General features: G+C 55.2%; 1 protein-coding gene across 1 annotated transcript; it reads right to left on the bottom strand.

Moving 5' to 3' along the window:
* On the bottom strand, window positions 853-13,298 carry LOC102169408 (SEC14-like protein 4). The gene is made up of 12 exons (XM_018060980.1): window positions 13,175-13,298; window positions 11,488-11,563; window positions 7,478-7,521; window positions 7,132-7,191; window positions 6,816-7,004; window positions 5,159-5,254; window positions 4,775-4,835; window positions 3,797-3,880; window positions 3,369-3,475; window positions 3,155-3,294; window positions 2,886-3,055; window positions 853-1,172 (listed from the first exon to the last, which is right to left on the bottom strand). The coding sequence occupies exons 1-12, from the start codon at window positions 13,226-13,228 to the stop codon at window positions 1,033-1,035; spliced, it is 1,221 nt and encodes a 406-aa protein (XP_017916469.1). The 5' UTR covers window positions 13,229-13,298; the 3' UTR covers window positions 853-1,032.

Genomic DNA, 13,739 nt, shown 5'->3' with positions numbered 1-13,739 from the left:
GGTGCAGTCCTTCCAGCAGAGCAGGCAGTGGTCCTGACTGTGGGCTGAGGGCCCGGGAGAGCCAGCCATTGAGGAACAAAGCCTTCACTGGCCTGCTGCTGAGTCGCATTTGGGGAGCGGGAGGAGGAGGGCTGGCAGCCGACCTTCAGCTGTCCCCCTGGTGAGACGCAAAGATGGAGGAAAAGCCTGATAGTTCTCCTAAGGAGCAAGTCCGAGTCCAGGCTGGGCGCCCTGGGATGGCAGCTCCACTCTGCACCCCAGCACGCCCATTGCATCTCCCTTCAGCTCTGCTTGGGTCCTGGCCCCACTCAGAGCCAGAAAGAAACCAGGCTGAAGGTCGGCTGGATCACAGTGGGTGGGGGCGGGGTGGGGGGACACTGGGAATTCCCGAGAGACTCGGCTCTGTGGAAGGCTGTGTGTGGCTCTTCCCCCGATGGCTGTCCCTGCCAGGGCTCACTCTCTCTTTCTGATTTTCCCTCCAAAGGTGGTAGAGCCAACCCGGACAGCTGACGCTCTGTCAGAACAGAGACCACCCCCCGCCCCAGCCCCGCTCCAGCCCTGCCCATCCCTCTCCCCAGCTGCCTCCAGCCGGCCCTGGGGCACATCCCTGCTGAGCCCCTACTTGTGGAGAATGGGGCTTCCCTGCTCTTCCGGCCTGAGCAGTGCTCCCTGCAGCTGGGGCTCAGGCACACCCCCCTAAACCAGGGTCAAGTGTGGATGCGCCCTAGGATGCAGGGACCTGGTCGGGAAGGACACAAGGGCAGCTTCTGCAGGCAGAACCTTCCCTCCTGGACACCGGCTCATCCTCAGGGTTCTCTCTGTGAACAGGGGATCTTCCCGTGATCCACATACTGGGGGTCCCCTTCCTGCTGGGCCGCTGAGCCAGGCGGGCCCACAAGGAGCTGAGACAGCAAGGTGAGGTGAGGTGGGAGGCTCTCTGTGGTCCCTTTCAGCACCGCTCTGCCTCGAAGGGCAGGGACAGGGCAGGGTGCTGAGGGGTCAGAGAGCTCGGGCACAAGGGCGGCGGGGTCTTCACTGCAGTGGGGACTGTCTCGAGTCCTCGAGACCCTGAATCTTCTCCTCAGAGGCCTTGTCGGGCAGCAGCACCTCTACGGTGTAGCTGATCTTCTTGGCGTGTATCAGGCTGTAGGTGTTGTCGAAGCGCAGGACGTCTGCAGAGACAGAGGAGGAAGCAGACAGAGGAGGAAGCAGGCATAGCGAGCCCGGTGCCCTTGGGAAGGGGCCGCCCAGGACCGTGGGTGGGGCGGGCGGGTCAGCCATGGCCTGGCTCCCAGCCCATGCCTCCCGACTATCTCCTTGGCTGATGCTTGTGCTAACTGCAGGAGTCACAGTAACTGCCAGCATGCATCAGCCCGTCTCTGGGCATCACGTCAGGGCTCACAGCTCCCTGAATCCTCAAAGTGGCCCCACGGGAAGTACGATCATAGCCACGTTACGGATAAGGAAACGGGCTTACGGAGGTTGATGAGACCTGATGATTCCAGAGCAAGGGAGGGGAGGGACTGGGATTCCCTTATCCTGATGTTCCAACCCAGAGGGGATCCCTACTTTCCCCATCAGTCACTTTCTCGTGTCTTTAAAAAATTTTTTTCTTTAAATATTTTTATTTTACTTATTTGGCTGCACCAGGTCTTAGCAGTGGCATGGGAAGACTTTTCTGTGGCATGCAGGATCTAGTTCACCGATCAGAGATCGAATCCAGGCCTCCTGCACTGGGAACGCAGAGTCTCAGCCACTGGACCACCTAGGAGGTCCCTAAAATTTTTATTATTTAAAAAAAAAAAACTTCTGGGTGGTGCTGTGCAGCATGTGGGATCCTAGTTTGTCAACCAGGGGGACAACAAGATCTTATTTCCGGGCTGTGCGCTCAGATAGGCATGGCGGCCCTCTCATACCTGGGCATTGTTGGGAGGGGCCCGGAGCCCAGGCAGGTGGTGGGCTGTGACCCCTGCATTGGAAGTGCAGAGTCCTAACCACTGGACCACCAGGAAGTCCCTCTTATGTCTCTTTTAGAGGCATTTTGTTCACCGCCAAGGTCCAACATGAGTCTGGATCTGATGAGTCATCCAGGGTTCTGTCTGCACCCTTCTAATCCCTGCTTTGCACAGAAAAGTGAACTGAGCATGCCTGGCCCATACACTCAGTTGTGTCTGACTCTTTGTGACGCTACGGACTGTAGCCCGCCAGGCTCCTCTGTCCATGGGATCTCCCAGGCAAGAATACTGGAGTGGGTTGCCACTTCCTCCTCCAAGGGATCCTCCCGACCCAGGGATCAAACCCATCCCACGCCTCCTTCATTGGCAGGTGGATTCTTTACCACTAGCGCCACCTGGGAAGCCCTGGTTGAACCCATTCTTCTCCAGGCACCATCAGCCTTGTGCTGTTCCCCACAGAGGCGGGAGGTCAGCGATAGCCCTGGGCAACACCGCTTCTGCCAAAACCGGCCAGCCCGAGAGGCCTAGGAATGGGGGACAGACACCTGGAAGGGTCATCTCCTCGGGTGGTCCACGCAGGTGGGCAGCCTGGGAGCCCTGATGCTGAGCCCATGGCTGTTTTCCAGCTCTCTCATTTAGCCTGTCGAGTGCGGTGAAGGGTCTTCCCAGGAGCTGAGTCCACGGGGCTGCCAACCCTGCGCTCCACCACACCTCTCCACTCTTGCACACACACCTAGGAGCCTCTCCTCAGATCCAACACCTGAAGCTGATGCCCCGGTGTCCAGGGTATCTTGGGGCTTGCACAGAGCCCCACACCCACCCCGAGAGCTGGAAATAGGAGCAAACAGAGGGGCCAGACTGGCAAGAGATGCCAAATCATTTCTCCGCCGTGAGGAGGAAAGCGACCCCGGCGAACCCTGTAGCTCTTACAGACGCCGGCTTCCGTGCAGGTGAGGCTCCCGTCCTCCGGCACCATGTGGGCATTGTAGCGCTGGCTGGCCAGCACCTCCGTCATCTCTCCGGCCCGCTGCCGCTCCCCCATCTTAGTCTTCAGGAAAACCCCGAAGCCGATGTCCCCTCCGTCTGACGCGAACTGCCACCTGCAGGGGACAGGGCCCCACTGACCGCCACCTGCCTGGGCTCCAGGCCCCTCCCGACCGCGCCCAGGTGTGTGTGTGTGTTGGGGGCGCCGTGCCCACCTGAGCACGCAGCCCGGGAACAGGATCTCATTGTCCACCTGCAGGGAGGAGCCTCGGCCCACGGTCGCCTGGTGGTCGTACTGCACCCTCACGTGGTTGCACAGGTAGTAATGCTGGGGCACGTCGCCCCCGTAGTTGATCTGTGGGCGAGGGTGGTGAGCAGGCACCGCACCATGGCCATCTCCCCTTCCTCCCCGTCCTCTGGGCACCGGACCTTGGTCAGGCACTTGGGGTTGCCGTCGGGGTCAGTCATGGTCCCCCCGAACTCCACGGGCAGCTGGTCAGGGCTGATGAACTTAGGCAACTCTTGCTTCCAGTTGCCTGTGGGGACAAAAGTGGAGCTCTGAGGGGGGTCAGGGGCTCAACAGAGGGCAGTGGGGCCAAGCCCAGGGAGAGACCTGATGTGTCCTACATGGCTCCCCTGGGCACCCACTCCTGAGAACACCCAGGAGCTCCGCATGGCCACCCAGGCCATCGTCTCGGGCCCGAAGCCTCGAATGAGTGTGCAAAGTTCACTGAGGGTCGGGCCAAGGTCAGGGCCTGAGTAAAGAGGAGGAGCTACAGAGAAGTGGAGCCTCTGGCATCAGCCTCTGCTTCCAGGCAGATGCAGAGGCATCACAGCTGGGAGGCTGGGTCACTCACCTCCCAGAATCACCATCTTCCTTCGGGTCTCCTCGCCCATGAACGACTTGACCAAGTTGAAGGCCACGGGGAACAGCTTGGGGGCTGGAACATACAAACCCCCTTGAGAAGCTGGACCGGAGAGGACCTGGATACACAGGTCACAGCCAAAGGCATGGGTGGGACATGGGCTGGACAGACCCAGATGCTGCCATTTCCTGCTGTGAGACCTTTAGCTACTCACTCACCCTCTCTGAGGCTTAGCACTCCTAACTGAAAAGTGGAGATCAAAAGAAACAGTAAATGGTTGCCTCCTCTTCCCCTGTGGTAGGGTATCAGCAGTGTTGATTCCCCAGGGGCGCCTCTTCCTTTCCACACTCTCAGCTTGCCCACGTTGCCTTGGCACCCTCTTGGGTGCAAGTAGGTGGCATCTGCACTCGACCTCATGTTCCAGCAGGATGACTCAAGCTTGCTGGGTGCTTTCTATGGGCCAGGCTCTGTGCTACACTTTCCCCACAGACTATCTCATGTAACCTCACAGCTGTCTTATACGGAAGGTGCCACTGTATCCCCATTTTACAGAATGGGAAAACTGAGGCTCAATAAGGTGGCATTGATTTGCTCCAGTGACTTGATGGGAAGCCAGATCATCTGACCCTAGAACATGTGCAGCGAGCCCTTTGTCACATAGCCGTTGCAGGCACGGACTCTTTCCACTCCATGGAGTCTCAGTCCATGGACTCTCTGGTGCCAGTCCCCAACCAGGTCGGTAAAGAAAATTACAGTAAACATTTAGAGACATGGTGTATTTGATGTTGCTGCAGACACGAGAGTGTGATTTTATATATTCCAAAAGAATCAGCGAAGGACTGAGCTGAACAAAGACCCATTCTCCACTCAGGAGGGTTTGAAGTCCTTGGTCGGGTGGCTTCCCCGCTGTCCCCCTCCCCCATTCCTCACCCTTGCCACCCGAGGAGGTCATCCTCATGGTGGGCTCACCTCGAACAACAATTAAATTCTTCATCGTCTCCGGGTAATTAGCTTCCAGGATGGCAAAAAACTGTGGGGTCAAGAAGAGTCTGAGCGAGGCCAGCTTCCAACACCTCCAGCCCCCAGATTTCTGCGGCCCCTGATGCTGCTGAGACGTGAGCCCCCAAGAGCCCCCTCCCCCACCTCAGGAGCCCATCCCGTCCTCCCAGGGAGCATGGCTGTCATCCTCAGCGGAGCTCTTGTTCAGACTCTTTCTCCTTGGAGGCTGGATCCCCAGGTCAGCTTCACTGGCTGCTGGCTGGGGCCCCTGGGAAGTGACCCTGCCTCCGTGGACCGGAAGCTGGTGTGGGCAGTGTGGCTCCCTGTTAGCTTGGAGCCAACGGCCAACCTCACCTGCTGGTACACCTCCACCGCTGGCTTCCAGAGGTGTCTCAGGCTCAGCCCTTCCATGTCAAAGACCATCACGGCTGTGTCGACCCTCCTGCCCAGCTGCACAGGGCAGAGTAGGTACTTGGGTCAGATGACGGCTCCAGCCAGGAGATCCTGGGCAGAGAGTGCCCCCGAGGATCCCTCGCTCCACTGACCCGCCCCCTCCCCCAGCTGCCCACAGCATTTTCCAAACAGACAGAGCCCATCCAGGGTCTAAGGAGGTGCCACCTCTGAGCCTTAGCGTAAGGGCCCTCACACACTGCTCAACACTGTAGCCTGGAATGAGTTAACTGTAATTAAAGACATCATTTGTTCACTGGGCATCTTCACGTCCAGTAGCATCCTTGTCAGCCAGTGATGCAGCCCCACAGGTGAATCCAAGCCAGAACTGCTGCTGGGGGGCTGTGTGGCTTTGACAGTGTTAGTCGCTCAGTCATGTCTGACTTTGAGCCCAGGGACTGCAGCCGGCCAGTCTCCTCTGTCCATGGACTTCTCCAGGCAGGAATACTGGAGTGGGTTGCCATTCTCCCCTCCAGGGGATCTTCCCAATCCAGGGATCGAACCTGGATCTCCCTGCATTTCAGGCAGATTCTTTACCATCTGAGCCACCAGGCCTTGGGTAGATTTTTAACCCCTCTGACCCTTACTTTTTTCCTCTGTAAGATGGGGATAATTCCAGGCCCTGAGAGATCAGCTGTGAGGATTCAACGAACCCAGGGTCCGGTGCTTGGCCAGCGCCTGTTTAACAGATACTAACTAGTGCCACCGTCACCTTAACTGCTGGCTCCAATTGGAAACGTCTGTGAAGTGGGAGACCCTGTTTTGAGCCTATAAGTGAGCCATCTACATGAGAACACACAGGCACGACACACAGCATTAGGGATTCTCTCCTGCCTGCCACAAATCTCGGTGGAGGATCTGTTTTGTGCCCTGCTCTGTGCCAGATGCTGGGGATGCAGGCCCTGTCCTTGTGTGGAGTCCCATGGGGACACATACATATTAGCCATAATATCCCACAGTGCCATAACAGCTTTAGACACTTAGACTCACAGAACCAACCCGGCCACACTTGGCATTAGATTCCCTCTGAAGGCTAGTGACCAGGAAGCACAGAGTCAGGGGCCATGAGAAGCCCTGCAAAGGTGGGTGCGGTCCTTCTTGGCTTGGAAGCCCCGTGCCCCACATATTTTGGTAGCAACTCCCTAGAGGCACCAGGGATGTGCCCAGATTGAAGGGTCACCAGCTTTTGGGGATGCCCAAAGCAATGGCTCCCCCATCAGGATTCACAGTTACACAATCAAGGGACATCTTTTCTGTAAGCAAAGCTGACCACACATTGTTCCCAGGGATCGGGGGGAACAGAGCTGGAGGATTCGTAGCACCAAGGTCAGCGTCTCACCCGAGGTCAGAGGGGAAGGGCTTTGGCCACCCTTGGTGTGCACCAGCAGAGAATGGTGCACGTGTCAGACGCTCGTGCTAGACGCTCGTGCAAGTGTGACGGCAGGAGAAGCAGAGCCCAGTGTGCGGGAGGCCAGGGAGGAGCGGGTGCCTCCCTCGCGGGCCCTGGTGCCAGCCTTTAGACAGACGGGACCCGCCACATGCCCTCTGCCCGCTCGCGTACCTTCTGACTCTGCTGCTCACACTCGTGCAAAAGCAGCTCGCAGACCCTGATGCGCTTCCGGATCAGCTCCTGCTTGGAGGCTGATAGGAGGAGGCCCTTGGGGTCCATGGTCCCGATGATGTCGAACCACACGGGGCAGCCCTCGTAGTCGTAGCCGCACAGGCCGCCGGCGTCGTACTGCTGGACCACCTGGACGCGGGGTGAGGTCCCGACTCGAAGCAGCCCACCAGCCCAGGTCCCCACTCCCTCGGGCGGCTGGACGCGGTGGGCGAGCTGAGGGGGCAGCAGTGGCCTGGGGGACCCCACGTGGGCTCACCTCTGAGGGCTTCCACTCGAGGATGTTGTCCAGGTCCTGTTGCTTGCGGAACTCCACATGCTGCGGAGGCAAGGCTGGACTAGCAGACTGCCTGCCCCAGAGGTCACAGGCCACGCCCCTCTGCCCACGGACACCAGGATCCCGCCAGAGCCACCCCAGGAGCCACCAACATAGGACTGGGGGTGGGAACGCCGGGATGAGGGCTGTGGGGGACCCGCATCTGAGGCAGAAAGGGATGGAGGGGGAAGGACTGGGCAAGAGTCCCCGGCCTCTGTCGATAATCCCTGGGGATATTCCGGGGGTGCAACATGTAGGAGACAGGATGCTCGTGAGCACGGGGTCTCACCTTACGGAGCATGTCCTCTGATCTCTGCAGGTCAAAGTTCCGGGCTGCAAGAAGGAGTGGTAAGAGGAGGCTGGAGGCAGAATGCAGCCTAAGCTATTCTCTAACAACTCATAAAGAGATAAGCTCCAGGGGCAAGGAAGGTACACCTTCCTGATGCTCCAGGAATACACTGGGAGTCTGGAATTTTTTTTTTTTTTAAAGCAAGGATCTTTAATCCTCTCGAAGACTGTGGAAGGCCCCTGATTTCATTTTCCAGGACTTAAAAAAAGAGATTTATTGAAGTATAGTTGATTTATAATGTCATATTAATTTCTGCTCTACAGCAAAGTGATCCAGTTATACATGCATATATGTTCTTTTTCATAATGGTTTACTATAGGATACTGAATATAGTATCTAGTAGCAGTGGCACCCCACTCCAGCACTCTTGCCTGGAAAATCCCATGGACGGACTTGGTGGGCTGCAGTCCATGGGGTCGAGAAGAGCTGGACACGACTGAGTAACTTCACTTTTACTTTTCACTATCATGCATTGGAGAAGGAAATGGCAACCCACTCCTGTGTTCTTGCCTGGAGAATCCCAGGGACGGGGGAGCCTGGTGGGCTGCCGTCTCTGGGGTCACACAGAGTCAGACACGACTGAAGCTACTTAGCAGCAGCAGAAGCATATACTATCCAGGCCTTTATTTTTTAGATATTTATTTATCTGGCTGTGCCGGGTCTTAGCAGCACACAGGCTTTTGAGTCTTTGTTGCAGCATGTGGGATGTTGTGGCTGCATGTAGCATCTAGTTCCCTGACCAGGGATCAAACCAGGGCCCCCTGCATTAAGAAAGAGCTCAGAGACTTAGCCACTGGACCACCAGAGAAATTCCTCCAGGCCTTTTAAACTTGTTCACTCTAGAGCTGATCTAGCCTGCAACCTTTAACATCCCCCCAGGAAGCAGAGATGCCCCTGGTGTTAGGAGGGGTAAGAGCATGGGCTTTGGAGTCAGATTTGAGCTTAAACTCTAGTTTTGTCCTTTTATTTGCTGTGCAACCATGAGTAAGTCACTTACATTCTCTGAGCCTTAGTTTATCTGGGACTATCATTTTAAGAGTTATTCAAAGGATGTCATGAAGGACTTTTGTCTTATAAATAACATTTGAACCTTTCTGATGCCCTTTTCTGCATCGAGATAGCCATATAATTTCTTATCTTTAACTCCATTACTGTGTTCGATGACACTGATAGGTTCTCCTTGCTTGTCTTTTTTTTGGCTTCATGACTTGTGGGATTGTCCTGATGAGGGAGCGAACCAGTGCCCCCTGAAATGGAAGCTCTAAGTCTAACCACTGGACCACCAGGGAATTCCCTAGGTTTTCTGATGTTGAACACTTCTTGCATACCCAAGATAAACTCTCCTTGATACTATTGCATAATTTTAATACCTTCTTGGATTCTGTTATGCAATATTTTATTTAGACGTCTTTACATCCACATTAGTAAGTGAAATGAGCCTAGAATTTCCTTTTATTGTCCTTAGCTAGCTTGGGAATCAAACGTGCCCAAGCCTCATAAAATAAATCTCACTCTTTCATATATTTGAAAACAACTCAAACAATTTGTATACCTAGAAATTAGCTGGTATTAAAACTGGAGGAATTCACCTGCAAAGCCATTTGCGGTCTGAGTTTGGAGGGGAGGGGACGTTTTTATTACCATTTAAATGTCTTTCATATTTACTGATCTGTTGAGAGCTTTCTTTGTCTTCTTCCAGGAATGTATCCATTTCATTTAAATTTTCAAATTTGTTAGTGCATAAATCATACCTGATATTCTTTTATTGACTTTAAAAATATCTGTGAGATGTCTCTAGGAGATTTTTCTGCTGAGAACCAGAGAGTGGTTTCTGGTCCTATAGACAGTAGTTTGGACACTGCTACTAGGTCCTCAAAACTTTTTTACTATGTGTCAGACTTGGAGTACCGGGCAGGCACAGTCCCTGCCCTCGTGGAGGTGGCATCCAAGAGGGAGAGATGGACCCAGACGAGGGATGGGGACAAAGGAAAACAAAGGAATCGGCCTCAGAGGGTCAGGAAGGCTCCTCCGCCTCCGGCTGAGCTCAGCCCTGGCCTTTGACCCTGTCTGGAGCCTGTGAGGCTGGGAGGAGAGCTGAGCTGAAGGGGGCGGGGCCGCATCAGCAGATCTGCGGCACTGTGAAGGGGAGGCGTCGGACGCCTGCACCCTCTTCCCATCTCAGGTCCTCTTCCTTCCCCTGACCCAGCCGCCTGCAGCGCATACGGTTCCACTCTTTTATCTAAGACCCACGAGGTACCTGAAAAGCTGATTTTTAAACCCAAAAAGATTCAAAGGAGGAAGGGAGAGGTCTGAGGCTGTATCAAGTGGCTTTAAGAAATCTACTGTCCCCAAAATGGTCCAGATGAACCTACTGGCGGAGCAGGAATAGAGGTGCAGATGTAAAGAATGGATGTGTGGACTCAGGGAGGAAGGGGAGGCTGGGGCAAACTGAGGGAGCAGCCCTGACACACATGCTCGCTGTGTAAAGCAGACAGGATGCAGGATGGGGGTGGGTGCTCAGGGCCTGATGATCTAGAGGGGCAGGATGGGGGGGTGGGTGCTCGGGCCCCGTGATGACCCAGAGGGGCGGGATGGGGGGTGGGTGCTCGGCCCGTGATGACCCAGAGGGGTGGGATGGGGGGTGGGTGCTCAGGGCCCTGTGATCGCCTAGAGGGGCGAGAGGGAAGTGCAAGGGGAAGGGCATGTATGTATATGTAGAACCGATTCACTTTGTTGTACAGCAGAAACTAACAGCATTGTAAAGCAATTATACTCCACATTAAAAAAAAAAGAAAAGAAATCTACTGTTCCAACTCCTTTTTTAGCTTGGGTGGGGAAAAAGACATTAAAATGACATTAAAAATGAAATAGGAACTGCCTCAGCCAAGAGGGCCTAAAAAGACAGGACAAGAAAGTGGAGTGTGGTGTCCTGGATAGGATCCCGGAATGGAAAAAAACTCAGCAAGTCTAAATAAAACACAGATCTTAATTACTAACCACACAGCAATAATGGTTCATTAAAGGTCACAAACATACATATGAAAGCAAAGTGTTAACGCACAGCATCTATGGGAACTTTCTGTACTATCTTCACAACTCTACTGTAAATCTTTATAGAATGGTTCTAAAAAATGAAGTTTGTTAAAAAAAAACAACCAATGATCAAATGAAACAGAACAGAAGGGAGGCCTTCCTCTGTGCAGGCTCTGTGTGTGCCCATGACCTCAGGTGTGACTCACAGCATCTTGAAGGTAGAGACCAGCATTACACAGGCCAGGAAACCGAGGCAGCTTGTATGGGCACCCGGCTAGCAATCACGGTTCTGTCTGATTCCAGCCTGGCTTCTGACTTCTCTCCTGGCTCAAGCTCAAAAGCCATCCCATGGGATATGCTGAGATGACATGAACTTGATCCCCTAAGTTCTAGGGTGGTTTCTGTCATTCTAACTATTCTGCACTACTGTGGCAATTTCTAGAGGAAATTCCCCCTCTGCCTTTAATTACACCCATTCTCTGAATGCTCACTTGACACTTGGTGTCAGGTCCCTGAGAGAACGACACCTGAAGCCCTGTCTTCAAGAAACTGGAGACAGACCCAAGGGCAAGGCCTGAAGACAGTTCAGTGGTATTTACTCAAGACCTGGCCAGGCCTGTCATCCTGAGAATGTCCCAGGTGTCATCCCTAACCCCACCTCACCCTGTTGCCCACCCATGCCAGGCACTACACCCTCTCATTTAATTCATAACACCCTTGGGGAGGTGGCCTTATGCTCACTTTATGGATGAAGAAACTGAGGCCCCGTAGGATTTTTGTGCTATGCTGATTTGGACGGGAACTGAGATTCCAGCCCACTCTTGAGGGTTGTCCCCCAAAGTCTCCCACCCGCTTTCCTGAAGCACCCTCCATTCCCTGCCACCCTGTCAGCCTCCAACGACCCCAGCTGGCCTCACCTCGGAGCCAGCGCAGGAGGAAGTGGTCATCAGCCTTGGGCAGTGTGGGGAGCAGGTCCTGAAGGTTGTCCCGGAACTGAGAGAGGGGATGAAATGGTCAGAGGGGCTCCCACAATCCCAACCCTGTCCCAGACCTTCCCAGCCTCAGTCTGCCGGTCAGTCCTGCCCAGGGACCCCGCAGAGTTAGCAGCACGTGCCCGGACCAGGCTGCGACCTGGGAATGGGCCAGCCCTCAGCCCACCATGGCAGGAAGAGTTGGATTCTTCTCAAACCTGAGGGGTTCTTTGTCCCACAAGACCCTTGTTCTGTAGGTTTGAGGGAGGGTTGTGCCATCTCTGTTTTTATAACCATCCCTGGTGAATCTGATGCAGGCCCACCAGAACATTCTGGAGACGTTGCCTGTATATTGCATCATGAGAGTCAGGACTTGGAAGCAAGTAGCTTAACCTTTCTGATACTCAGCTTCCTTGTCTATGAAGTGGGGATAATGATACATTTGTGCCAGTCAAAGGAGTCTGTAAAGGTAAAGGCTTTAGATTCAGGCCTGGCTTGCAGCAGGTGCCAGATACATGTGGGGCTCACAAACCAGGAGCCTCAAAAGAAACCCTTCTCCAGCGTCTGAAACTGCCCTTTCACAGACTTAAGGTGTGAGCCACGGCTGTGATTGGAGAAGGAAATGGCAACCCACTCCAGTATTCTTGCCTGGAGAAGCCTGGTAGGTTACAGTCCATAGGGTTGCAAAGAGTCAGGCATGACTGATGGACGGAACAGCAACAGTTGTGATGCCCCCCTGTCCCCCGCCGTTGCCACCCTGAATTCACAGCTTCCAGCCTCTGGCCATCTGCAAACTGATTTTTTTTTTTTTTTTTTTGGCCATGCCACAGGGTTGTGGGATCTTAGTTCCCTGACTAGGGATTGAATCCAGGCCACAGCAGTGAGTCCTAACCACTGGATTGCCAAGGAATTCCTGGCAAACAGAATTAATGCTGTAGCACCTAAGAGCTCCTCATGGTTAAGACACTACCAGGTGAGGCCCAGACTTCCCTGGTGGCTCAGACGGTAAAGCGTCTGCCTACAATGTGGGAGACCGGGGTTCAATCCCTGGGTTGGGAAGATTTCTTGGAGAAGGAAATGGCAACCCACTCCAGTACTCTTGCCTGGAAAATCCATGGACGGAGGAGCCCGGTAGACTACAGTCCATGGGGTCCCAAAGAGTTGGACACGACTGAGCGACTTCACTTTCACTTTCAGAGGAGTCCCATAGGACTGTCTTGATAGCACCAATCCCCCCACCCCCATTTCCCTTTAATGAAAACATTAACAATAGGGAGAAGGCTTGCCGCCTGGGGATTCAGAAAGCCGCGGAGAGAAACCAAGCAAACAAAGGTTGCAATCTGGGCAGGAGACCTGGCAGATTGCAGGTCTGTCTACCCAAGGCTGCCTCAGTGCAAAAAGCAGGGCCACCCTCCTCCACCTCCCTCAAGGGACAGGGCTCGGTGGCCAGGCGCCGGCAGAGGTGGAGAGCGGGACTGAGTCGCAGAAAGGCCCAGAGAGGGGGGCTCCTGGCCCAGGTGGGTGCCCAGCTCCCTGGACAACCTGTGCGCTGGAGTCGACGGGTCCCCTTTCGCGGCTGTGCCCCGGGGCTGCTCGGGCCCTGCCCCAGCCTCCCCCCTCCCAAGCTCCTCACCCGGGTCAGCGCCTCCTGCTGCTGGGGGCTCAGGTCCCCAGCTCGGCCGCTCATGATGCCCTGAGCGCCCGCGTCCAGGACAGGTCTGCCCGCCCCGCCGCCCGGCCTGTTTTTGACGGGCGGGTCGGATGTTGATCCCGCCCCCACGGCCAAAGAGCACCCCTCCTTCCAGCTTTGCGCCTCCGCTCAGGGCCTTTTCCCACAGTCGCGGAGGCACACCCTACCCGCGGCAGGGAGGTGACCCGCCCCAGAGGGATCCCGGAGCACAGACTCCAGGCGGGGCTTGGGGGGCGGGGCGGGCCACCAGGCTCCTCCCACCTCCCCGGCGACCTCGTCCCAGGGGCTCCCACAGGGTCCCGAGGGACAGGCAAGATAGGGGGGCATCAGAGACACGTGGGCAACTTTCAGGGATCATACCAGATCTCCTTCCCAACAAACTTAGTAAATTTGGTTCACCCCCCTGGTGGTCGCGTGCCTTTCTGCCCGCCTGCCCCTGGTCTTGACCACAGGGTGGGGGCTTGGCAGTGCTCCCTAGCCCGTAGAGCTCCGGGAAATGCAGAATGGT

The sequence above is a fragment of the Capra hircus genome, chromosome 17 (assembly GCF_001704415.2).
Source record: "Capra hircus breed San Clemente chromosome 17, ASM170441v1, whole genome shotgun sequence".
Lineage (NCBI taxonomy): Eukaryota > Metazoa > Chordata > Mammalia > Artiodactyla > Bovidae > Capra > Capra hircus.
This window is presented reverse-complemented; position numbering and strand designations above follow the sequence as displayed.

Excerpts from the sequence above, each read along its gene's own strand:
- LOC102169408 (XM_018060980.1), bottom strand. The coding sequence starts at position 13,228 with ATGAGCGGCCGAGCTGGGGACCTGAGCCCCCAGCAGCAGGAGGCGCTG. Across the intron at positions 7,005-7,131 it reads TCGAGTGGAAGCCCTCAGAG|GTGGTCCAGCAGTACGACGC; the intron begins GTGAGCCCACGT and ends CCCCGCGTCCAG. Across the intron at positions 3,881-4,774 it reads GAATTTAATTGTTGTTCGAG|CCCCCAAGCTGTTCCCCGTG; the intron begins GTGAGCCCACCA and ends TGTATGTTCCAG.